Source organism: Varanus komodoensis, unplaced genomic scaffold (genome assembly GCF_004798865.1).
Source record: "Varanus komodoensis strain SLA01 unplaced genomic scaffold, ASM479886v1 scaffold8, whole genome shotgun sequence".
Lineage (NCBI taxonomy): Eukaryota > Metazoa > Chordata > Lepidosauria > Squamata > Varanidae > Varanus > Varanus komodoensis.
This window is the reverse complement of record NW_025336481.1, coordinates 24,280,390-24,305,752: the sequence shown is the minus strand read 5'-3', so window position 1 is coordinate 24,305,752 and position 25,363 is coordinate 24,280,390. Positions and strand designations below refer to the sequence as shown.

Here is a 25,363-nt window from a genome sequence, read left to right as displayed (position 1 = left end):
GTCTTATGCACCATGTTAACCCCATGGAAGCTTGCCGTATTAGTGGTACCTTTGCACCTGCTGCGTGAATGGTAAGTATTCAGCTAGTGTGTGTATCACAGTGTTATGAGATCGTGCTCTCTATCAGTGTGGTTATTGCCTCATTCATCTACTTGCAGAATATGTCAACTGGCTTTTATATATCTTTTGGTCTGGTAACACTTTAAGGTGATGTGTATGCACATTTGCTCAAAAATAACCTCTGCTCTGGTGCCCCAGTTGCTCAAAAGTAAGTTCTGTGTTCCCAAAATATACTTACAGATCAATAGGTCCCAGTGACTCAGGAGGGAGCTGACCTCCAAGTAAACCTTGTGCTTTGAGTGAGAGAAAATTTGAACTGAAGCATTGTGGATGAGTAGCTCAGCCCTAAGCAGTGTCTCTGTCTGCCAACCTCCTTTGCAATTAGCAGTTCCCCTTTTTCCCAGTGTAGACTAACTCCCCCCCCCCCACAGTCTCAGCCCCTTCCTTCTCCCCTTCCCCAGACTAGTGATCTGTGCTTTTGTGCTCACCCACTCCTTGCAGACTAGCAGAGAGAGCCACCGGCTTGCATGGTGCAGGTGCCCAGACCATCATCTCCCTTTCTAGCTCTCCCAGGCATAAAGTGAACTCTTCTTTCTTGCCACAAAGTCTCTCTCCTCTTCCTGCTTCCCCTCCCTGCATGGATTCCTCTTCAAGGGTCCCTCTGACTGCTTGGAAAGATGGGCAGAGAAAGGTCTGGTTTAGGAAAGAGAGCAGTGGCTGCTGAGTGGGTTTCTTATGTCTAGATAAGACAGAAGGAGGACTAGAGGTGGAGAACAAAAGCAGCACAAAGAAGAGCAACCCTTTTGCTCAGAAGGATTAGGGCCTGCAAAGGGTTAATTCCAAAAGGAAAACAGCCCAGGGCTTCTTGCTCTGCCTAGAGGGCTGTGCAGAAATATGCACAAATAAACCCTCTGTTCTCACCCAACCTCAGACTTGAGAGAAGTAATCTGACAGTGCGGAACTGGTGCTGATGCGGGAAAATGAAAGGCCCTCCTCTGTACAATCTCTTTCGTATGCTTAGAACAGCAAGCAACTGGAGCAATTGAAACTAGTAGATCATGCACAGTAGATATGGATGCAATGGTATAAGATAATACAGCATTCAGAAGTCTCCATCTGAAAGAATTTATGAACAGCTTTAAGAAATAATTCAAAAGAACAAATTAACAGCACTCCCCATTAGATGTCTCAAATAGTTTTCAATGAGTCTTGAATAGTTCAGTTCTTCCTCCAAGTTGTAAGAAGACACCCAGTGTTTTTTTTTAAATGGAAGAATGTATTGCTTTAAAAAGAGAAATGTTCATTGCAAGAAGGAAATACTTACTCTCCTTTCCATTCCAATGACTATAGATCATTCATTACTCTGAATAAAGGATGCACCAAATGGATTGCGAATTTTCTTTTGAGGTGGAGGAAGTAACCTATCTGGAAGCACAATGTCCTATGCTTCAGGGAACAGAGCCATGGGACAAGAGTATGAATTTGATAGGAAAGGGTGACAAAGCAGCCTCTGACTTCTCATCTTGTGCCACTCCAACCCCAGCGGGCATGGAGATAGACACGTGCCCAAACATCATCGCCAGGAGGCAGGGCTTGCAGGACAATGACCCACATCTACTGAAAATTCCATCAGTCGAGTATGATGATGGTGACATCTTGCCTTACCAATTTGATAGACACGCTCCAGGAAGGATTTCTACTTCTCCAACTCTGAGGAGGATAAGAAACAATCAGCCATCCATTGCTCAAGCATTCCCCCTCCAGAATGGCACTAAGCGCTCAAGGACAGGCAAACAGTCTCTGCAAGCTGACTCTTTTCTTCCTGCTTGTGCAAGTCATGCATCATGTTCGCAGCATTTTAACTCCTCCACATGCTCCATGCTGACTCGGAGAGAAAATTCGGTATCACTGGAACCCCTATCAATTATACCACAGCACGGTGATGATCACGCTGATAATCAAACTTTGGACAACACAAGGAACTGCAGCTCTTCTTTCCTGCCTGAGGGAAAACAGAATTCTCAGGAACAGAGTCAGGTAAGTAAAAGCCTGCAACAAAAAGGGCTATGCTTTCCCATGGTTTGTTGTGTTTACAAAAGGCTGGTCCAAAGAATCAAGTCCTTGACGCTCTTCAGTGTAAGTGTACATGACCTACTATGTAACAATCTAGGTCATATCTAGTTAACCTCCAGAGTTCCTGGAACTACATCAGTGTGGTGCCATTTCTCAGGTGAAATGATATAATTTTAAATCCCAATCATTTATGTTCATAAAGTTATCCATTAGTCTACTAGGACTAGACAAAATTAATTAATTTATACCCAGATACTCTGACTTGATTGGATTGATCCAAACAGTAATTCCCAAGAACCCAGAAATAATCTGAGATATTCATATATTTTCTGAGCAGATGTAAATCTAAATATTCTGGCATAGTTGTTTCAAATACAGGAAAAACTTCTGAGTGTAATCTATATGCTGTAATGTACAGAATGGCTAAGAGTAGGCAGTGAAATGACCTGGGTTCTGAATATTTCAAAAAATACCTCTTTCTGTGGTGTTTTGTTTTATTTGTTTTTTATTGTAATCCATCCCAAGATTCTAGTGGAGGATTGGTTAGAAAAGCTTTTAATTATTTAATTAATTAATTCCTTTGTATTTGGAGGGCAGGTTTTGCCTGTAGAAGAAGCAGGGTCTTCTCAGCTGCTGCTTTTGAAGCCTGGACAATGCATCAGGTTCCAACTTTTCTGGCTTTCTTACAGCTAGCTTAAGAGTTTTAATTCAATGTTCTGTTCCACTTTGGCTTTATTCTTCTTCTTCTTGTCAACTTATTATGTGTATTGTATGCATAAACCAAGTTGAAATCTTTCTGTTGACAGTCACACCTATATTTAGTGAGTAAATTCATTACTATTAAAGTAGGAAATAGGATCTGGCTACATCTGCCAAAGCAGAAGCTGCAATTTGCACCGTAATATGACTTGTATCCTTTTGTTACAGTTCAGATGGCAAGAGCCCTGAGATCCTGCCTGTTTCACATATGAGACCCTTCATTCTCATCTTCATTTAGTCATTCATTCATTCCTTTACTGCCCAATAGTCAGAGCTCTCCGGGAAGCTCACTGCAATTCACAAAATGCAAAGCGTGAATGCAGTAACATATAGCCTAAGATTCCACCATTTGATGATGTTGTCCATTGAAGAACACAATATGCTTATGAGTGAAACCCTGAGTGCAAAAGAGAAACTTTGGAGAAAGAAATGAGGTTGTTTCGTTTAGAGCGCAGTTGTATGGTTCCTAGGAGGCATCTGAGGTGCCATTACAGATTCTCAGTTCTAAGTTCAGAGACAGGATTCCAACCTTAGAGGTGGGAAGCAGAACTGACCCCCACTGCTGCCCTCTCACAGCCACAGAAGAGTCATGCTGGTTGCTCCCCAAGGTCAAAAGGTAACCTTGGACATGGGTAAAGGGGGACATTTTGGGGAGCAGAGAAAGGAGGAGAGTGGAGATGCCTGGATACAAGCTATCCTTTCCAGTCTCCTCTCCTCACTATTTAGCTAGCTAAAAAGAGCAAAACAGACCATCCAGCAAAAATACAGGAAGACCAAGACAACCAGCAGGAGAAAATCATGTTTGGCCCAGTCAGTACAGGATGACCGCAAGTGTCCACAGTTGGAGGTTTATGGCTATAGTGGCAGAATTGCATTCCTAGAGTGAATGCTTCTAACCCAAGGGCAAAGCGCTGGAGATGCTGTGTTCTGAGGCTGCTTCAAGCAGCAGAGCAAGGAGGCACCGGGACCGGTGTGCATCCTGCTCACCACACGCTCAGTTTATAGTCCAAAGTGCATTTAAAGCAATTTACACCCAAGCACACCCCTGTCTTGTCTGGCATTGAGCTGCATGACTCCACCTTTTTAGAAATACAAACAGAATTCCCAATGCAATAAGCACCTTGGCGAGAGACACTTCATTAGCCCCATGATGGGGAGAAATTGTCAAATTCCCAGCCCTGCATCCCCCGTCCAAAAGTTCAAAGCCTGTTTAAATCCTGAGTGGCTGCTATTTGCCCTTCTTAAAAGAGACACAGAAAAGAGACGCCATTTACAGTTTGGCACTAATCGTGCTGGATGCTCTTTCTTTCATTGCTCTGAAAAAATGCAGGCGAGTTTTGAATTGGTTCTGCCTCAGTTGTGGGCAGAGCTACCTTTGGGTTGTGAGTTGGGGAATAATCCCATGGCAGAGATGCCACCACCAGTCCACACCAGTCCACACTCTAACTCCTGCTTCTGTGGGTTTTGGGGGCTTAAGTAGAATCAAATTTGCAAAGATAAGAAATGGACAAAAATGTCTTTACTAAGAACCAATTATGCAAAAACAGAGCAATTGCCCCAGTGCAAATAAATGCAAGAAATACTGCTTCTGAATCCAAATAGAAATACTGAATTCCTGCTTTCAGCTTTGCAGTTTGCCAATCTCAAATTGTCTCCAGTTCCACAAGGTGTGGGGTGCTTCCAAACTACCTTTGCAACCAAAACGGCAGGTTCTAAATCTTAGGTTCAAGATCTTAGCCCTGCCCTAAAAAATAGAGCAAATACCCTTGCGATTCAGTAACTCACGAATATCAGTTCAGTTTATTCATGGTGAGAAAAACCCATAAATATTAATCTCCAGTATTCAACTTCTAATAGATCATGCTAGGTCACTTGCTGTTAGCTCTCCTGCTACACTCATGTTCTTCATGATCAAGGCAAGAGATGCTGGGGAGAGAATCCCACTGGAGGGGACTTGCTCTCTCTCTGTCTGCCAGTAGAACTGCATTTTCTCTGTTTCCTATGGGCCTTCAGTTGACCAAATGCCAGTCGCAGGATTGCACCTTTCAGTGAAAAGCACTAACACTCAAATGTGTTTTCATAGATCCTTTCAGCAGCTGAACTGTATGAGATACAAAGTGCCAGGCTTTTTCTCCTCCCCCCCACCCCCCCACCCCTGCAAAGAGTAATGCACAATATCTTGCTTTATTTCAGGAACTAGATCTACATAAACCTAGTGGGTATGTATGTGGTTTTTTTCATATTTTTTAAAAAACAAAAAAGAGTAGAAAAAACAATGTATCCTATATTTTTGTGAAGGGGGTTTATTCTCTGTTCCTAAGTCGATCAGTTCTGTTTATTAGATTTATTAGATTAGATGTATATCTTGCCCCATCAGCCAAAAAGGCTTTCTGGGAGGGTTACAAGATTGCAATGTACATAATAAAAATCAGTAATATGAAAACTGCAAAAATGGAACAATAAAATCTAACAAAGCACCACCATAAAATTTTGTAACAGCCTCAAATCTTTACCCATAATAACACAATGAAAAGCACAATAGCAGTAAAATATAAAATACCATACTATATTACAAAACCTTAAAATTATCTCAACAATTAAAATAATGGCGAGAAGGTGCCAGGCAAACCTCTTTGGGGTGCTGATTCCAGAGTTGGGGTGCCACTTCCAAGAAGGCCCTCCTCCTTGTAAACCCCCTCATGTCCTTCAAAGGACCTCTGAAGGTGGCCTAAGGACCAGGTAGGAGCACGTGGGAAGAGGCTCTCCTTCAAGTAACCTGGCTCCAAGCCCTTCGGGACCCCATGGAACATCATTGCATGATTTAAATTTAGGGAACCACTTCTTTGTTAGCAAGACCTGCTTGACAGGTTGCACGTTGGCTCTCCGGCATGCCCTTCTATGCTTGTCCAGCCTTTCAAGTTGGATCGTCAGGAGCTGCTACGCAAGACATTCAAACTGCTGGCAAGCCTGGCCTCTTGAAATCTGTGCCTTACATCAGGAATAAGGAATGGGGCATGTATCCCATTTTGTTGTGTGGTTTGCCTTTTTTTAAAGAAACTTGATCATCAGCAAACAGAAAAGTGTGCATACTGCAGCCATGCTGGAGGCAGGCTGCCCAAGCACAGGTCCTGAAGTGAAGCACTACAGGAAATATTGGTGTGTGCATAAATAAGGAAGATTTGGGCATAAATAGCAGGAGACTGTAGTGAACACAAGAGCAGCCCTGCTGGGCAATCACTCTTTCAGTCTTCCAACAGTGGCTGGGCAAATGTTCCAGATGCTTCAAAGATTGTTTGTGATCTACTCTTAAACCCCTGTAAATCCTGTGCTACCTGATGGAAAGAGGTGCAATTGCTCTGAAAATAGAGGTTAAAGGTTAACCCTATGCCCCTAATATATATATTTGTTTCTACTACAAAAGCAATCACAGATAGATATCCTCTGCGGTACAGTGCAGTAGTTTGAGTGTTGGAGTGGAATCTGTGAGATGCAGGTTCTCATCCCCACTAATCCATGAAGCTGACTGGGCAACTTGGAACTGATGATGGACTTGCACACAGGATTATTGTGAGAAGAAAGAGGAGGATATGGGCGGGGACAACAGGATGGCATTCTATGCAGTTAAGGGAGCAGCACTTGTGAAAGGGACCTCGGGGTGCTGGTTGACTGCAGGCTAAACATGAGTCAGCAGTGTGATGTGGCAGTCAAAAGGGCGAACGCCACCCTTGGTTGCATAGCCAGAAGTGTGGCTTCTAGATTAAGAGAGGTATTGCTGCCACTCTATATGACACTGGTGTGCCCGCAACTGGAGTATTGTGTTCAGTTCTGGGCTCCACATTACAGGAAGCATATAGCCAGATTGGAATCAGTGCAGCATAGGGCCACAAGGATGGTGGCCGGATTGCAGGGGCAGTCGTATGAGGTGAGACTGAGGGAACTGGGGGTTTTTTTGGCCTGGAGAAGAGGAATCTCCAAGGGGGTCTGTTGGTGACATATAGGTATGTGAGAGGGTGTCATGCAGAGGTGGGTCGAGGCCTGTTTTTCCCTGCAGAGGAGGGCAAGATATGTTTCAATGGCTCAAAGCTCAGGGAACCAAGGTTCAAGTTAGATGCCAGGAAGTACTTCCTGACAGTTAGGGCCCCGAGGGTATGGAATGGGTTTCCACGGGAGGTGATTGAGGCCCCATCAGTGAGTGTGTTCAAGAATAGGCTAGACATGCACATGGTAGGCATGTCATGAGCAGAGCCAGCTGCAGCCCAGGGTCAGACTAGATGGTCCAGGAGATCCCTTCTGACTCACTCTGTTTCTTTGTTTCTGTGTAAGCCACCAGCACCAGCACCAGCACCTATAGGACTGACTGCATTCAGAGGGACCCCATGTGCCTTTCTTTATTTTTTTTAACCAATTGTTGATCGTTGTAGTATTTTAAACATGTAAAAGTCATAAACCAGTACATAGTTAAGGACTTCAAAGCACATTAGCCATATTAATCCTACTTGTGTGCTATATTTGTCAAGCCCTTTGATCCATCCAGCAATCACAATACATTTTTTCTAGTAAATCTTAGAGGGGAAAAATAGAATGTAACATATTACAATAACTGCTACAGTTTTAGAACCCATGACCTAAATACAGAGAGAGTGATATTTGACTAAATGCAGTACATATTTTCTTTTACCATACCCTAAGCAGTATTGACAATCAAGAAATACTGTTCATTTGCAATATGTATTTTCCAAGCGTACATGCAAAGAATCCAAGAAATCATCTATGGTTGTTTGAGCAAGCTAATCAATTACATTAGCACTTTAGCACCTGAACATGTCATAGCACAGGGCAGCCTTCATGTGTGAAATTACTATCACATGCTCACTCGTTATAGGCCATTGTCTTTTAGCTTGCAAGGAATCGGCACAAAAGTTGGTACAAACCTATTGAAGACTGGCTTTCATGTGACATGAAATTGGCAATTCTGATACCAAGATGATAAATCCTGGCATCTTTGGATAGCAAATGAAGCCAAGGCATGTGTCTCCTGTTTTTTAACAGGAGCTGTCCCCTCAACACTGCATCTCCATTCTTGGAAGGAGTAATGCTGAAATGTTTACCTTCACTTGCAGGCCACACAACTCTGCAGAGCGCAGGCAGAGCTCAGTGGTGGTGAGCTTGCCTGGATTCGAGATGTTCCCAGGAGACCTGTTGATATCAGACAGCGCAGCAAAATTCTTGTGCCATTCGGCATCACTACAAAGTTCAGGTCAGGGAAGGAGTGGGCTCGGTGGGGTTTAAAGTACAAATCCCATGTGTGGTTTCTGCGCCATCGACAAGACATCAATTGTGCATTCATGAGTTCTCACTCACGGAAGCTTGTGAGGCCTTTTCACACATCATTGCTAAGCCCCCACCCCCCAGAGCCTCCTTGGCAAGCTTTTTGGAGCAAGGAAAACATGGTATTAATTTTTCTGTTGAAGCAGACCAAACCAAAGCTTGTGAAAAAAGGAAAAACCTACATTTATCGCACAGCTCCATTTTGTGGTAGGTTAATAAAACATACAGAAAGGCAGAGAGATACAAGCTTGAAGAAAAGGCCTAGTGTAAGAAATGCTATTTTTCTCTGGACAAAAGCAGCAGCAATTGAAACCCCTCATGTAGAGAATTTCTTAGCTTGCATTGCTAGTAGAGCTTGGAAAACTTGGCATCACTGAAAGGAGCTGTGATGAGATGAATAGCTCTTCTGTAAGCAGAAGCAACATGGCACCCTTAAAAGAGGCTTATTGCAATGCTAGCAGATGCTGGACAGTTGGGCATCGCCATGCAGACCCCCCTCAGGTGGAATGAACATGAGAGGGAGGGCATCCCAAAGGACACTTGCCTGAGCAATCTCTTACATGCGCACCTGACCCCTGTAATCAATGTACTTGCTATGGAATGCATCCGATCAGGAGCAACTGCAAGCCTTGATTACTCCTCCTCTTCCTCCTCTTCCTCTTCCATCTTCCATAGCATAATATGCACAGAAGAGCTCCATGTGAACAAGAGCTTCCCCATGGACTTCAAACTGGGAATTTCCCACTCTGAAGAGACTGTGGGAACCCCTGCTTACTGGATCTCCCTGAGTGTATAGGAGTCCCACCGAGATGTAGGCTGTGACTATCATGTACTGTGTCTGGTTCAGCTATAAATATGTTGGTTTGAGTCCTAAAATAAGTTAACTTACAAAGTGAATGGAAACAATATTCACTGTTCCCTCTCCCACTGAAGCTACTTGCAACTCCCTGCCGAGGACTCCTGAACGACGTTGGGTGGGCCACAGGATGCTGCAAGCAGAAGGACCTCATCAAAGTCAACTTGCTGTATGTCCAGCCTTGAATTTGGACCGAAGTAGCTTTCTGTGACCCACCCTCCAGTGCCGTTCCAGAAAGACTGTCTAGGTCTAGGGTGTGTTCGGTGGGGGCACAGCTGGACGCAGGGAAAAGAATCAGAACATTTTTCTTCAGCCAACTTATTTTAGGAGCCCAGCCACTCTCTCTGCTAGGCAGCTATGCGGGGCCTCTGCCTGCTAGGGCAACATGGGTTAGGATTTTAGGGGCAAGATGCACATGCTATTGAAATAAACCACCTTTATTTTGTTTTTTCATGAAGTCAAATGTTCTGTAGAAGGGCTTCGGTTATTCTAGCTAACAGCACCCTTTTTTCTGTTCCCTACTTCAGAATCCAAAAAGCCCTGGTGGCCGTTTGCTAAAATAGGAACTGTGAGTATCTTGCATGGTTTCGAGCTCCCTCCCCAACCCTAACTGATATTGTTACCAATTGAAAAATATATTTGTATATATTGGAAACAGTTTACTATAGTAAGATCCATAAGTAGTTCACAGATAAACATCTTACCAAAGGTCTGAACTGATTGCATGCTGAGGTCTATTGAAATGAAACTGAGAGACACATGAAGGTAGGTTAAGACCCACAAATTGTCCCCCTCCTCCCCACGCCCAGTATCACCATCTTTCACTCTACTGGCGTGCCTATTTTCCATGTCGGTATTGACTGACCCTAGTTTGGATCTATGTGTTGTTTGTACCATTTAGAAATCTCCATCTTTCTGTGTTTAAATGTATGACAGCAGGTTTCACAAATTAACATATAGGCTCTATCTTTAAGCAGAATAAAGACAAACAGAAGCAAAAATCAGACCTGGAAAACTGTCTTTCTACTATAACCATCAAGATGTCAGAATGTTGTGGCTATCAATTTCACAGCATCAAGGTATGAAAATACCAATAGATCTTTTGTATTGACCTTCATTTTTATTCCCGTCTTAAATTTCCTTAATTATAATATGGTGAGTGTTAATAATGTCATTATTATATTGTATGAATTTTAACCCTATAGCAAGGATAACCCAAAACATAGCAATAGTTTCAGGGATGAAAGGCAAAAATGCCGTTCATTTAGAAAGGTGCCCAAACAATGATGCAGAATATCTGTATTTTCAACTGGCAGGATAAATCGTGGCATGAAATCATGGAGATGCATCAGTTTGAGCCTAAAATCACTGGTGATCATATAGAAATAAGGAAGAAAGAAGCAGTGTGGGAACTTTTCACAACAGAATGCACATACTTGCTTGATCATCTCCTGGTTCTCAAAAAGGTACATTTGAATTTTATAACTATTGTCTCAGCTGTACAGAACTTTTAGACTGCTGTTTTTCATGTGCTGTTGCTTTAGTAAAATATTACATAGGGTAGCTTTTGCATGCTAGACGAAAATAAACAGCTCAGATATACCTAAATGAAGTCCATCCATTATGTTTTCTAGAGCAGCAGTGGGCAGAAGGAAGATCAGGATCTCCTGTTAGATCTGTGGGTGATTTGAAATGGTCTGGCAAAGATTTTCACTGCCCAGCTCTTTAACAATCACTACAGCAAAATTCCTCCCACCCATAAATTGTTCTGCTGAAAATAAGAAGGTTCAGGTGGGAATGGAGAAGTAAGCAGCAGGGGATTTAATTGCTGGGTGTGCTAAGTTGATTTCTGGCTCTAAAATTCCTGAGCTCATGTGCAAGTCTTTCCTACATGACTTCAGTTGGGTCCCATGAATCATGTGAAACTAGAATCAAAGTAGGTCCTGCCAGCACCCCTTTGTTCTAACTCTGTACCAGACTTGGGTGAGGAACTATGTATTGGAACTGACCCGAAGCCACATCATGAGGAGGCCATGGGAAGTATTCACAATGCCCAGTACAATCCTCTAAATCAGAAGCATTAGACTAGATAGCTATTGGTCTTGTGTGATTGTGAGGAACTCTACACCTGGTCAGATAAACAGGTACCAGGCTCTATAAACTGCGGAGCAGCATGTAGAACCTTCCTTAGATGAGGGTCGACTAGGACAACTGAGCTATTTCCACCTCCTGCCTTTCCTGGCCCCTGTTGACAGGTTCAAGTGCTTTCCAGAAGGGAGAGGGGCCTCTATAAAATCTGCAACATGGCTAGCAAGAATCAGCATTTTGTGTATAACCTGCAGTGCCCAGGCTCCTCAGCACCCCTGGGAAAACATCCATCATACAAGGGAGCCTTATAGTCTGAAAGGACATTTGCATAAACCTTGTTTTACTTGCCTATTGCTACTCTGCACCCATATTCTAGCAATATATTTGTAGTCAATAAAGTATTTAATATCTGTAACACAAGTTGCTTCTTCCTAAGTAACGTGGAATCTAGAGCAGGGTAACTTCAGGGGTTGAGCAGGCCCCTGAAGTTAATTCTAACCATTTCTTGAAGTAAAGGAACTTGTTGTGATGATGGGGCTCAGGGATTAGGAGCAAAATAACTAACTGGAAATTTGCTTTTACAAAGGTATTTATGGATACATTAAGGTACTTGCAAAGCAAAGAATTCCTCCCAGATGTAGACGCTGGACTACTTTTTGCTAATTTGGAAGAATTAAATGAGGTGAATAAAGACAAGCTTTAAATTGTGGATTGACGGAAAACAATATGTATCTGCCCTGCAACATGCCACGCTACTGTTTAAACATAATGGTTAAACAATTAAAATAACTACAGTAATAGGATCAAAGCAGTTTAGGGCCTGCTTATTTAAATAATCACTTTGGGAAAAACATAAGTATGTGAAATTAGGCTTCCTAGTGTATTTGTGTAAAAGCAGCTGTGGTTGGGCTGTGGGCCAAACATGGCCCTCAATTACATAGCATGGGGTCCCTGGGTGACAGTTTGAGGCACTGAAGCAATATGTGCCGGCCCTGCTTGACATCCATCTTCTGATGCTCCAGGAAACATTTCTCTGCCTGTTCGTGCTCCGCTAGTTCTTATGCTATTCCATTTGTTGCAAGGCAGAAAAAGGCCAAGCACATTCCCTGCCCGTTCAGAAGGCTTAATTCTCATAGTCTCCAATCTGCAAGGAGACAGAACTCCTTGTAAGCGATTTCCATTCGGTTTCAAGTCGTGCCCCAGCGCTGCAGTGCAGGAGTGCAGTTGTGCAGGAGGTTGGATGGTGGGGGCCTAGTGCCAGCACAAGTGTCACAATTAATGGAGTGAGGCCAAGAGGCGCCTGGCCTCCACAAAGCGGGATGTGCACCCATGTGCCGGGGGTGGTAGCTGAGTGCAGGTGTGTTATGGAGGGGGATGAAAGCACGCAGGGCCAGCATCAAGGGTAAGCGTAGTCAGGCAGCTGCCAAGAGCCCGTGCCTCAGCAGGGGCCATTGAAAGAGTCCCATTTGCTTCTCCTCTTCAGTGATGACCCCGGTTTGTTCACCTGCCTCTCATTCTGGCCCAGTGGTAGCAGTGGAGAAGGAAGAGCAGCAGATTCCACTGACGGTGTGCTTATTGGGTCGCTGACTGTCCAAGAAGCAATAGGTAGCGATAATGAGAAAGAAGAAGAGGGAGGAAAGCAGCTTGGGGAAATGACTATGAGGAGAAAGACTTGCACAGGAAGAGGACTGCTGGGGGTATCCTGCCCAGGGGACCTCAGAAGCCTTCACTAGGTGTATAGATGAATGAATATCCATTAGGGATATGTATGGCCCTGCCCACCTCTGAAATGTGGCCCCAGTAGGAAAGGGGGCACTCTGGCTGGAAAGGTTTTTATCAAAACCAGTAAAATCACAGTAAAATAAAGTCCCTGTGAATCTTAAAGTCTAAAGTCCAAAAGGCATCTGAAATAATGATTTTTTTCTGCCTAGATGAGCCTATGTTTTGTGACCAGTTTCTTTAGCACTATAGAGGATCACCTGAACAAACTGACACCCTCCATAGATTTCACCTCTGTGCTCACCAAGGTAAAATCTCAACACATACTCATTAATGGGCGTCAGGTAAATGTAGGGAAGCAGAACTTCTGAGTTATCCTAGCTAACAAATGATTATCTCACTTCAGTCACTGCAAGAGTTGCACCTCATTACTGCATGTAGCTACACATAAATGTCTAGACTGATCCAGCAGAATTTTAAAAAATAATAATTTTGAAAACAAATTCTTTCTGTGTACTTCTATAAATACCCACTCAGATGATATCTTCATGCATCTAATGAAGACTCTGGACAACAAGCATTTACATCACAATACATATCTTTCAGGGCACAGGCACACTAAAAGTAAGCCCTGTTGAGTTCCTGTATGTAGATATAAGGTTGCATCTTGGCAGAGAAATCCTCAGCGGAGGCATGGGATAGATGATCTTACACTTCCACGTGTCAGGGACTGGAATATGGGAGGCAGGGTGTCTCAGACTAGACAGAGTCCAAAGTCCAGTGATGATGTAGAATAGCAAGTCCAAGATGTAGTCACAGAGCAGGCCAAGGTCAGGGACACGAAGTACATATAAGGGCAGGCCAAGGGTGTGGTCATAGACAAGCCAAGGGTTGAAAACCAGGAAGACAAACAGAGGTGTTGGTAGCTTAAGTCAAGATAACTGGGCGGGATACACAGCCGGAACCGGATGCGGGAAGGATCAGGCAAGATGCAGGAGCTAAACTTCACCACCACTGCTAGCAAGAAGACCTGAGTTGCTAAGGTGAGACAGCAAAGCAGCATATGGGCCAGTTACGATGCAGGCACTACAGCAAACAGGAAGGCCTGTGTTGCTGAGGCCAGTTCTGGATGGAAGAACTTATTCTTATATAGCTCTTCTCCCAGGACTCCCAACTAGTGCTCACCGGGAGGCTGACAGCTCCAGCGAGGCATGGGACTGATCCTGTGATGCTGGGAGAGGAGCCAGGGGCCTACTCAGCCTGTTTTGCTTACCCTGAACTAGTTTCTGTCCTTGGGTATTGCAATAAATATAGTGTCCCATTTGCAATACATGGAATGCAGTTGGCACCATTTTATCCTTTGGCTTGGGTGGCAAAATGCCTTAGAACCCCAGACTGGAGCTTAACAGTAACAGAAATACCACAGAAGTAGAAGACATACACCCACAGAGCTTTCTGCAGGTATATGGGAAACTTCCATGGCCAATGTGTCCTGCCTCCCCATTGGTGGAGCTTTGCTATGCCCCAGTAAGTCTCTACTTTCACTACATGAGATTAATACAGTTTGTTTGTTTATTTATTTATTAATTTATTTATTTAGAAAATTTCTATGCTGCCCCATTCGCCGAAGCCTAGGGGCAGCTCACAAACAGTTGCCCCTCTAGAGCTGATCTTTCTTCTTCCTCTTCTTCTTCTTCTTCTAACTGCTGCTAAGGGAGCAGCAGGAGTACAATTAAAAACCTTCAGGAATTCTTGTCTTTCTGTAAACAAAAGGTACAGTTCAGTAAAATATGAATCATTTTAAACTGGAGGTGAAGCATAGCACAACAATCCTAAACATAAATCCCCTTGAATTCAGCAGAAGTTCCTTCTCTGCATATGACCACTATCTGAAACATGTACTAAAAGTGTTCAACTGTAGCTGGCTTATTCCAAGGTTCGGTGATCTGCAGTGAGGCATCCTTGGGTCTACTTTACCAAGGAAAGCCCATTTTAAGAAGGCACCCTCTGTTTGGAGGACCATAGCTGGAGGAAGAACACAGAGTCCATGAAGCAGTTAATTAGCACTTACCACCTGGACAACAGCTAACTAGGTGGACACACAGCTCACCTGGCCAATACATCTTACCCACTACAATGAGGTGTTAACTTTACAGTATTTATGCCTATATTTACATATGTGTGCATAAATTACCATGTTCAAATGTGCTTTCTTTTGATGAAACATTTTCTCTTTTAAAAAATGTCTAAAGTGGTCACCCTAATCTGTGGTACCACCATGAAATCACAAGGAGAGATTAACAGTGTCTGTTCATATTGAAAAAAAAATATATCCAAGTTTCAGCATAGATAGGCAAGCACTATAAAATTAAGCCCAAGAAATGGATGGGCCCACTTTTTGTACACTGATGCTAAACAACTCGTGTATTTGTCTTTCAGTATTTCCAAGGAAACATGTGCCAGAGCCACCAGATATACTGCTTGAATTACACATCCGCAATCTTTTACTTGGAAAAAATGAAAAAGAAGAAAGATTTTGGGACCTATCTGAAAGTAAAGCTAACATGATATTGTGACAACCATTTTTTAAAAAATGGATGCTGTCATAGAAGTACCATTACACTGAGAAGGACAAAACATAGCTTGTTATAGGAAATATGGTGAATATGGGCTTTATATGGAATGTGACACTCTTCTGTTTGTGGCAGTGAAAACAGCAAGTATTGGACTATATTGACATATCCTGCACAGGATTCAGTTGAACAAATATTGCAACAGGCATTGACTTGTGGATTATTTTGAAGGAAAGAGGAAACACTAGGTGTACAATAAGCCTTCACATTTCCACATGAAAGTCAGAGAAAAGTGTGGAAAGGCATAGGCAGAATGTGAGTTTCACACCCCCTCATCCCCATGGGAATGCACACACAAACACATCACCTGAGGACCAGTGGAAAACTCCTAAATGAGGTGGGCAGTGACTGAGGGCTGCTGGGCCCCCATCTACCCTCAACAGAGGGGGCTGGAGAGAAGGGGGAATTCCTCAAAATAAGGTAGAACAACCTCCCATTCATGAGTAATCACATGCTAGAGGTGCCTTCACTGGGTTTTTAGGAACCCCTGCTTCCTCCTCAGCTGCCTGCATGACAACATAGCTCAGAATTTTAGACAATCTCTCACACAACTTAGAAAATTCTGCTGAGGGGATGACAAGGCTGGAAAGCATGTTCCACTAGTTCTTCCATATGTATTTCAATCCATAGGATTGGACTCAAAGATCCCTTTCCTCTGATGCAGGAAACTTTCTGCTGGAGGAACAGAGTTCTTGGATCCAGTCCAGTTCTGCTCCCAATGACTGACACACCAATCCACATTGTTTACATTATGGATCACTGAGGCCACACTGAGGAGTGAGCAAATGAACTGCCACACCTCGGCTCACCCCTCCCAGTTTGCATCCAGTCTGAACCTGGAACTGTGGGCTGTTGTGGAAGAGATAAACCATGGATTGTTGTTGGGATTAAAGCTCTGAGTTGTTTGTCCCTCAGTAACCCAGCAGTTTCAGAAATGTGAGCAAACAACCAGGGAGCAAGATGAGCAGGTGGGAAGCAGTGTTGTTCCTCATTCCCACAGGATTCCAGCAATTCTTAGGCTAACTAACCCAGGAATTGCTACTATGTGCAAATCAGGTAATTATTCTCAGCACTTCTTAGAATACCCCAGTAAAGAATACATTATTTAATGCAGTATTAATAACCAACTCTCATTGTGCAGGATGAGGTACTTAGGCTGAGAAATACTAAGTCTTGCCAATGACTGAATAATGAGTTCATCTGCCATTTGTTTCCAAAACCCTAATCATTTTGTCCGATATTGTTGGATAGCCCTCTATTGTCAAATACCCATTCCTATTTTTAAAAAGATAAATACCTTTTACTCCCATATGAAAGTAGCAATGTAAAATAGGGGCATTACAGTAGAGAAGGGAGTTCACCTGCTCCTCAACCGAAGGACCCAGTTTGAGACTTGGGAAGCATCTGTAATAATGTGCCCTGGGAGGAGCTGCCTTGAAGATTGTACAGAAGGTTCAGCAGTTGCAATACATTCCCAGGGGCTGGAAAACAGAGCATGTATCATTCTTGTGCCAGCTACACCAGTTCTGAGTGTGTTTCTAGCCTACTTTAACAATAAGTGGACTACCTATTACAGGTAGTGTTGCATTCCTTCTGAAAGATCAGGTGCACCATCGGGGGTGTTTCTGAATGAATCCTTCATCCAGAGGCCCAGTCTCAGAGCACCTTTTCCCAGCTTCAGCAGGAGTTCTTCTTGGACTGGGAGTGCTCGGCCACAGTTGCCAGGCACTGATAATCTTGAAAATGGATTATTATGGGATGCTTTATGTGGAGCTGATCCAGGTTGCTTTGACCAGTTTGTTGAGCAATCAGCAACATGTTAGAGTTGTGCTGAAGGAATTGCACAGACTGCTAATTTAAGATTTTGTATAAATTCCTCAACCTGATAGACTGTCTTCTCTCTTAGAGACCCATTCAGTCCTTGAGGTCATCTGGTGAAGCCCTCTGGGTGGTGACACATGGTCCTGTGGTCTGGTCTGTGGTGGTTCAGAACAGGGCACCCAGAATGTGGAAGAACCTTCCCCCCTGAGATTAGATGTGTGCCAAAAACATATTATATGCATACTTGCTATAGATACATTTGTTCGATGCTTCCCAGTGCGTTTAGTATAACCTCTGTGTTATTCTTATGGACAAGTCAATATGGTCAATTCTATATACTAGTTTTATATTTATAATTTGTGCACACCCTTTGAAAACTGTAGATTTAATAGATTTATATTTTATAATTTTCCATAATTTAAAATTAGCATTAGAATTTATTTCATGCAAGAAACTGATACTGCTGGCATATCAGATAACTAGTCTGTGTATGAAGAACTGTTTGCTTTTCTGTTAAGACTTGGGCTTTCCTTAAATAGTCTTCCTTTGCCTCTAATAGTGGTGTGAACAGAATGAACTGTGCAAACGACTCCATCTATCAGAACTGCTGGTTGCCCCTTTACACAAATTGACCCGCTATCCTCTCCTCCTGAAGAATATCTGGAAAAATACAGAGGCAGCAGAGAAAACTGTCATTGATTCACTTAAGGACAAGGTGGAAAAATCAATACGTGAGTAGAAGTACAAAACACCTTATCTTTGGGGGTTGTTCTGTGTTGCTCAGATATACATGCATTAAGACTGTACCAAAAAGGAAGAACATAATTTGTGAATGCCTTCACTGTCTGCAAAAAATGCAACATGAGATGAAACAATAAACCAAAGACTCACATTTGGTACAAACACAATGTTGGTCCTCATATTTCAATATGCACAGAATGTTAGCTCTGAATAGACCCCTCCATAGGCTGATAATGCCTATGATGATGACAAGTCCATAAACTGGCACTTTGTAATGATTTCACTGTTTTATTCCAACTATCCTTTCCTACGGTTCATCTCACTTTCAGGGGACTTGGAAGGAAAAGTGAAATGGCTGGACAATTTTCAGAAATTTAAACAGCTTCAGGAAATTATAATTTGGCCTTCACTTTGGGATCAAGACAAAAGATTTTTTGTTCCCGAGGTAAGCACTTCATTATCAGTATTGAATATATGCCCTAGGAAGGCATGTCTTAAATCTTCTGATAGTTCTAAAAATAACACGGAGAGCCAAATAGTACAATTTATGGCTTAACTTCAGAATAGTTAAGTAGCTCTTGAACGTTTCAGAGATGCTCTGCACAGCTGCTACTTCCTCATGTGCAAGTCTTATGAGCGCTCACACAAATCCAGTTCCAGAATTCCTCCCATTTTATGCAACATGCTGTCATCATAGGAGGCAGTGTGACAATCACACCATTAAGTGGAGATACGTGGTGGTGAATGGCACAAGCAACAAACTAAGACAAAGTGCAAACAAGCACAAGTTGCACTTAATGTAAGGGCTGCAACATACATCTACACCGAAGCATTTTTATTAATTTGCGAGAGCATATGCAAATGTATTTTCTCTATGGAAGATTTTATACTGGAAAATTTTGGCAGTGTTTCCAGGGGCGTTGTGGGGGAGGTCTGATACACTGATGCTTTTGTGGATTTTATGTGTCATGTATTTTCCTTTCACCTCCTACACCGAGTACCCCGATCTTTTTCAGCGCATATCTATCCCCACTTCTAACATAGTTATAGTTAGTATATATATAGTTAAGGCAGTCAGTGGAATACATAACATGGTAGTCACCAAAAGTACAACAGTTTCAGTCTTACTCATACCTTTAAATAGAAACTCACTTCCCACCTGTTACTTGGTTTTCTTTTCTTCTTTTTCTCCATTGCAAGTGTCTCAAGAGCATACTAAGGAACAACCCCAAAGAAAACATCTTGTCATCTACAAAAAGATCCCTTGTTCATGAGGGAAAATTAACTCTTGCAGGTAAACATTGCATTTCACCTTCAGTGGCTATGCCAGACAATAAACAGGATGGGGTCATCTATAAAGCTCAAGAGAGAATATGAACAAAAGGTAGGCAAAGTGATTCAAAGAATGAAACATATCCAAGCACAGGAGCCAAACCTTTGAGTGATACAAAAGTTCTTGCATCTGATTCTGGGCAATAAAACTTAACTGTGAGCTGGTAACAAAATAAGATAAAATAGCAAATGAAACTCACCCAATTTTATCATTATCGTTATTATTATTCAGATAAACTCTAATAATGGCCAGCAAAACAGTAGGCACTTGTTTCATCAATTCAGAACCAAGGATCAAGTAAAATTAGGATAGTTAGATCTCCATCTTCCATTGTGAATAGGGAAGGTATATGGTTAACTAAATCAATTTGGCCTTCTGACACACACAAAATAGATTCAGTATTGCATCCATAATGGGCTACCGTGGTGCATATTAATTATAATCTAAAGCTTGGTAAAATCATTATTTTCAAAGATCCAATCAATGTGAGAGCAAAGTTTCCATGCCATTCCAGAGAAAGAAAATCCCAAAAGATTGCCAAAGTCTGGATCTTTCAATAAACACATTCTTCAGAAACAGTGTTAGTGAAGGTAGCAGAATAAAGCACTGAATTCAAAAAGTGAAGTGTTTGACAGATTTTACCAAAGCATAGGCAGTGCCTGGCTAAACTGGCAGCAAAATAAAGCAGGCCAGACTTCTAAAAGAATGAAGTACTACTACAAAATATAGTGAACATGCTATTCTTTTTATACATTAAGAAATCCAGGCTAAAAAGGAAATATGTCCAGTTCTACCTGGCTCCTTGGCAACATTTCTACCTCCAATCACCCCTGTCTGCATCCAAGTTTCCCTAAGGTATTGAGAGTTGCTCATTTGCACCGTGGGTGACTTTGGTCTCTATACCTACAGATATGCTTTTAGAAATCCAAGGGTAAATTAACCCACAGATTGCTCCATGAAGCAGTGGAGGGCAAACATGCCCCTGGACTTCTCCTAAGAGCCTCTTATCTTCTGTGGATGAGGTAGGGCTACAAATTCTGTACCTCTGGGACAATAGAAGAAAAAGATCAGTTCATAAGATGGCTGAGAAACAAAACCCAGAGTTCAGTTCAGTTTGATAAAACAAACTTTCCAGAAGGTGGACACTAGAAAAAATATGCTTTGAATCCTTTAGCGGTGCAATGGTAAATTCAGAAAAGAAAATATTGATTTTGGTTTTCCCTTCTCCATATACACTGTTTATCTTTTTGTTTGTTCTTCAGAACATATGAAACTTAGTGACGTCTACCTCTTTCTGTTTGATGATTTGCTACTGATTACTAAACTTAACCGGCATAAAAAGGTACATAATGATAATACAGTTTCTTTAATATACTTTTTGGTCTGTAGGGGCAGCATATATTATGGAAAGATTTTTAAAAAATTGTTTTCACATCGAATGAGGAAAAGGCTGTGCATTGCATCTGTAAATAGAAAATAACTGAGGGAAAGGATGCTACAATTCCCCATCTCCTCTTCCAGTCAGTACCTCATACAGGGAATATGGCTTCCTAGTTTGCTTATTAATGAAGTCACTTTTCAGTGCTGCATTAAGAAAGAAGGAAAGAAAAAAAGATAGCAGCCCAGTTCCACTGTTCAACCTTTACGTGTTGCTGACCAAACTCTTCAGACCAGCAGTGACAAGAGGTGGCATCCTAAAAGGGTGGAAAGGTGGATGGCAGGGTAGTGTGAGCTGTAGTGTGAGATGTGTTTTCAGAGAGTTCAAGGTGTGTCTTAATACACATCTGCAAAACTCTTCAAAATATCTCTAGCACTCAGGGAAAGAATTACATAAAAGAAGGCAGGCGGCAGGCTGCTAGCTTTCTGAAGTGAAAAATCTTTGAACATAGTCTCTAGGGAACAACGCATGAATAACAAAGATGTAAAAATCATGGGTCGCCTGTGCTCAGAGTCGGAAAGCACAGGGGCATGTATCTGTCTCCCAGACTTTTAATGTACTGCAGGCAAGGGCCTCAGAGGATCTCTGTTACCAGCTTCTAACAGCAATTGTGCGATGTGCGAAGTGTTTTTAAGTCTTGGCTCCACATTGTATTGGTTTTGCTCGGTTTATTCTGAACTCTCATAGATGTCTAAGAAATCCAGCTCCGTCCCTCAGAGTGGCAATGGTTGGAGAGGCTTAGGGTGCAGGACTGAAGGACAAAGGGGTTGGAGGTCTTCACACTCTTCCTGAGAGTGCCCCCAGTTCTCAAGGCCCACATTTGTGTCCCACATTTCTGAGCCAGTGGTGACTGCTGGTGATGCTGCCAGGTGGAAACCAAAATCAAAACAAGGAGGTTCACACAGTCTCAAGTCTTGTGCATTGATGGAAACTGCATATAAGGTCCTAGAGAGGCTCTGGATTGATTTCAAAACTATCCATGTTAACCATATCAGGGCCAAGCAGAGCAGCTGAGCATCTTTGCTCTACTTGCCTTCAAGTGTCTCCAGACACTGTAAAAATAACCTCCTCCCCTGACCTGGTGCTCTCCAGATATTTAGGACTAAAAGTCCCAGCATTCCTGACCTTTGGTCATATTGGCTGGGGCTTGTAGAACTTAAAGACCAAAACATCCAAAGGCCACTAGGTTGGGAATGGCATTCATACAGTTTTAAACCTGTAAATGTAGCTATCAAATATACACCTATTTATTATTAATGTTGGTTTAAAAACAGTTTTAGTTTCAGTGCCCTATCAGAGATGGGATTTCAAAAGTTGCAATTCCAAATTTAAGTCAAACACTTCATAATAAGAAAATCTACAGTTACAAGTCAGAACAACTAGGTAGGGAATATTTCATTAATATATTTTTTTCTTTTTATTTCAGAAATATGGAAGTTCTGATTTCAATTTAATACCTGTTTGCCCTGTCTTCACTCCTGAGTTGCAATCTTTGCTTGAAGAAGGCAGTTACTGCACAGTGCTTGATCAACCTATTCCATTAAACAGACTGATAGTAAAAAATATTGATTCATTCCATGGAAATGGTATGTTAAGCATGTTTTACATATGGCTCAGTTAAAACTTCTAAAAAGAAATAAAGAGCTATACTGCATCCATATAGGGCTAGATACATTGTGTGTCCATCTAAACTAGTCCTCTTTAACATAATTTAGGAAAATAATAATAATAATATTAATTCACAAGAACCAGTTGCTTCCCCCTCATTTCAACTTTCCTATCTCAGCGCTTCCCCAAAACAGCCTAGAACAAGGAGTAAGAGGGTACCCCTTTCTATGATTTTATATGTCTTCAAAATCTGATTAATCAAAGGCTAGTGGGAGACCAGACACCTTCCATAAATGGATGTACAGCACAGGAAGTCATACCTTGATCAAAGCACCTTCAACTATGAAAACTATGCTTTCCATACAGGGCTAACAGAACAGGAGCTGCTATGTTCCATTCTTTGCAATGTCAGTTTCGGATGTGCTATACATACAATGCAAGTCCTGGCAGCCAAAACAGAAATGGCAAAACTGAAGCTCTCACACCCAGCCTCTACCATCAGTAGAACACTTGTATTACATTTTCAGCGTGTATCTCACACAGTTCACACTTTAAATGAAACTATTTTTGCCGAAATATCCCTTGGTTGGTACTGAGGAAGGCTGGACTGGATCAATGCTTTTATAAATTTTCTCTAACAAGTGAGATACAACCCTGATATAAACCAAAACTTCTAGCAGTTGTGACATTAGCATGAAGGGAACTAGATAAGACAGGAGATAAATAGTGCAAGAGCATCATATGTTCATTGTGGAACAAAAGCTCTTGGAGTTCTGCAGAGTTCAGAATGTATGCCCTGACTCTAATAATCTATTCTCACTTCTCAGGAATTAATTCGATGGACATTTTTAATAACTTGGCAATCAGACTTGTGACACTTAGAAATTGGATAAGACTATCTTTAGAATTCATATTTAATTTTTAAAGAAGGTATGTTTGTTACATGAAGTTATATAACAGGCTCAGATAGTTTGTCTTTTGTAAAATAGTCTTTGAAGTGCCATTGAGTGCTAGTCTTCCTGAAATGTATTATCTTGTAACACTGGTTTCATGGTAGAGCCAAGTTATTTTAAATGAGAAATGACTGTCCAATGGTGCTTGGAAACTTAGCTTTTCCATTTCCCAGCATGTTTTAATGAGAGGCCCTCTTTGATGCAGGAATAATATTCTACTGCAGCACATTTCACTTTTTTATTTACTTTTATTTTTCGATTCATATCCTGCCTTTTTCCTACAAAGGGCTCAAGGCAGCTTACATCTCCTCCTCCATCGTATCCCCACAACAACAATCCTGTGAGGTAGGTTGGGCTGAGAGTCTGTGACTGGCCCAAAGTCACCCAGTTGGCTCCATGGCTGAGCAGGGACTAGAACCCAGATCATCTGAGTACCAGTCCCATGCTCTTAACCACTACACCACACTGGCTCTCCAGTCAGTCATTTTTCTGATAGTCTTGGATGAAACTTTATAATATACATCTCCATCAAATATTAAGCCAGGACAGAAGATGCTACCTTGCTGGAGGTGGTCCACTGCCTTTTCTTTTCTTTTTAAAAGTTTCCCTGTAGAGAAAGGGATCACTCCCTATACCATACCCCTAGTTACTTTTATATCTGAACCAAGATAGAGCCTGTGATGAGAACTCCTTTAGTTTACAAGACATAATGGACCAGTAGTTTTCACATGCAATTTCTGCTCTGTGGTCATTACAGCACAGTATCAACTATGTTTATAACATGAACAAATATAACACACCAATTGTTTTATTGTGGGGGAAGCAGAAAAAGTTTGAAAAGTCACATGCACATTATCTCTGGTATTTATAGTGAGTGCACATGCCACAAGCCATAGTCTAGGGTTAGAACTGCAGAAGTGAGAGCTGGACTTTGTAGTACCATAATAGTGTAGGTAAGTTTCAGTTGGCATCTTATGAAATCATTTTTTAAAAGGTTGGTTGTAAAACCTCTTAGGTTCCATGCATCTTGTTCCACTGAAATAGATTATGATAACTCACTGGTAATGTGCTGTAGTTATCTGATCTATGCTATGTATAGTTATCCAATTAAACAGCCATGTTTCTCATAGAAAGACAGATATTTATTGCTTAAATAGGTCTGAAGGCATGGTACAATTATTTACCATGTATTAATCATTTTTCTAGTTTTTGGATTGCGAAATGCATTTCTAATACAGCATGAAAATAGGTATCAACAGTGCATAGCAGCCTTCTTACTACAGGCACAGACTGAGTCTATCAAGGTAGGTATACTGCAACATTTCGTAAAAGCTCAAAATATATTCACACAGGCGAGTAGTCCAACGTAATTTTAACATCCTTTCCCCAATTATTTGCACTGTTACTTGCCTGCACTGTTTCAGTAGTCCCCAAAACATCAGAGCAAGGTACCTCTTTATTCTAAAAATTACCATAAATATGAACAGAAGTTATTGCTTACTAGAGCATCTATCAATAGATGCAGTTCCTTGAAAATTGTGTACAGGTAAATTTGAGAGTGGAAGCAAAACCTTATTTCCTTTTTGTTGCCATAAGAAACTTACTAAGAAGGGAATTTCTCAATTACTGCTATACATGAGAAGCCAATTCCACACCTGATAAACAAGCTACAGATTATTAGCCATATAAAGCATTTATAACACTAAGTGCACAATCCTATGCATGTTCCAATAGAAAAAGACCTACAGCGCCCATGTCTAAATTTCTAAATATTCACAGGACTGCACTCTAAAATTGCTTGGGTTTGGTAAAACAAAGCTAAAAGTTTTTTGTTTCTTGTTACAGAAAACATGGATGTCACAGATGGAAGCTGCAATCTCAAACTATGCAAATAGACAAAACTCTTCCAAAACCTCATTTTTCAGTTTACCTGCTGAATCATCTGAAATTTAG

The 25,363-nt window shown here is 41.7% G+C and overlaps 2 protein-coding genes across 3 annotated transcripts in view; one reads left to right on the top strand and one right to left on the bottom strand.

The window, feature by feature from the left end:
* Nucleotides 1-1,869, bottom strand: part of LOC123036311 (opsin-VA-like) — a 17,527-nt gene extending 15,658 nt beyond the window's left edge. Inside the window, exons 1-2 of one of the 2 annotated variants that reach the window (XM_044455460.1) lie at nt 1,726-1,869; nt 549-728 (exon numbers count right to left, since the gene is read on the bottom strand). In XM_044455460.1, coding sequence (XP_044311395.1) covers nt 549-699 — 151 coding nt within the window. In that variant the 5' untranslated portion in view covers nt 700-728; nt 1,726-1,869. The remainder of the gene's footprint in view (nt 1-548; nt 729-1,725) is intronic. The other variant, XM_044455461.1, reaches the window with a different exon arrangement.
* On the top strand, nt 1,609-25,363 carry PLEKHG7 (pleckstrin homology and RhoGEF domain containing G7). Its single transcript, XM_044455191.1, has 13 exons — nt 1,609-2,202; nt 10,054-10,155; nt 10,393-10,542; nt 11,751-11,846; nt 13,096-13,191; nt 15,323-15,436; nt 17,897-18,068; nt 18,408-18,523; nt 19,279-19,372; nt 20,674-20,753; nt 22,276-22,435; nt 24,617-24,714; nt 25,256-25,363. Exons 1-13 carry the CDS (start codon nt 1,609-1,611, stop codon nt 25,361-25,363), a joined length of 1,980 nt encoding a protein of 659 aa, XP_044311126.1.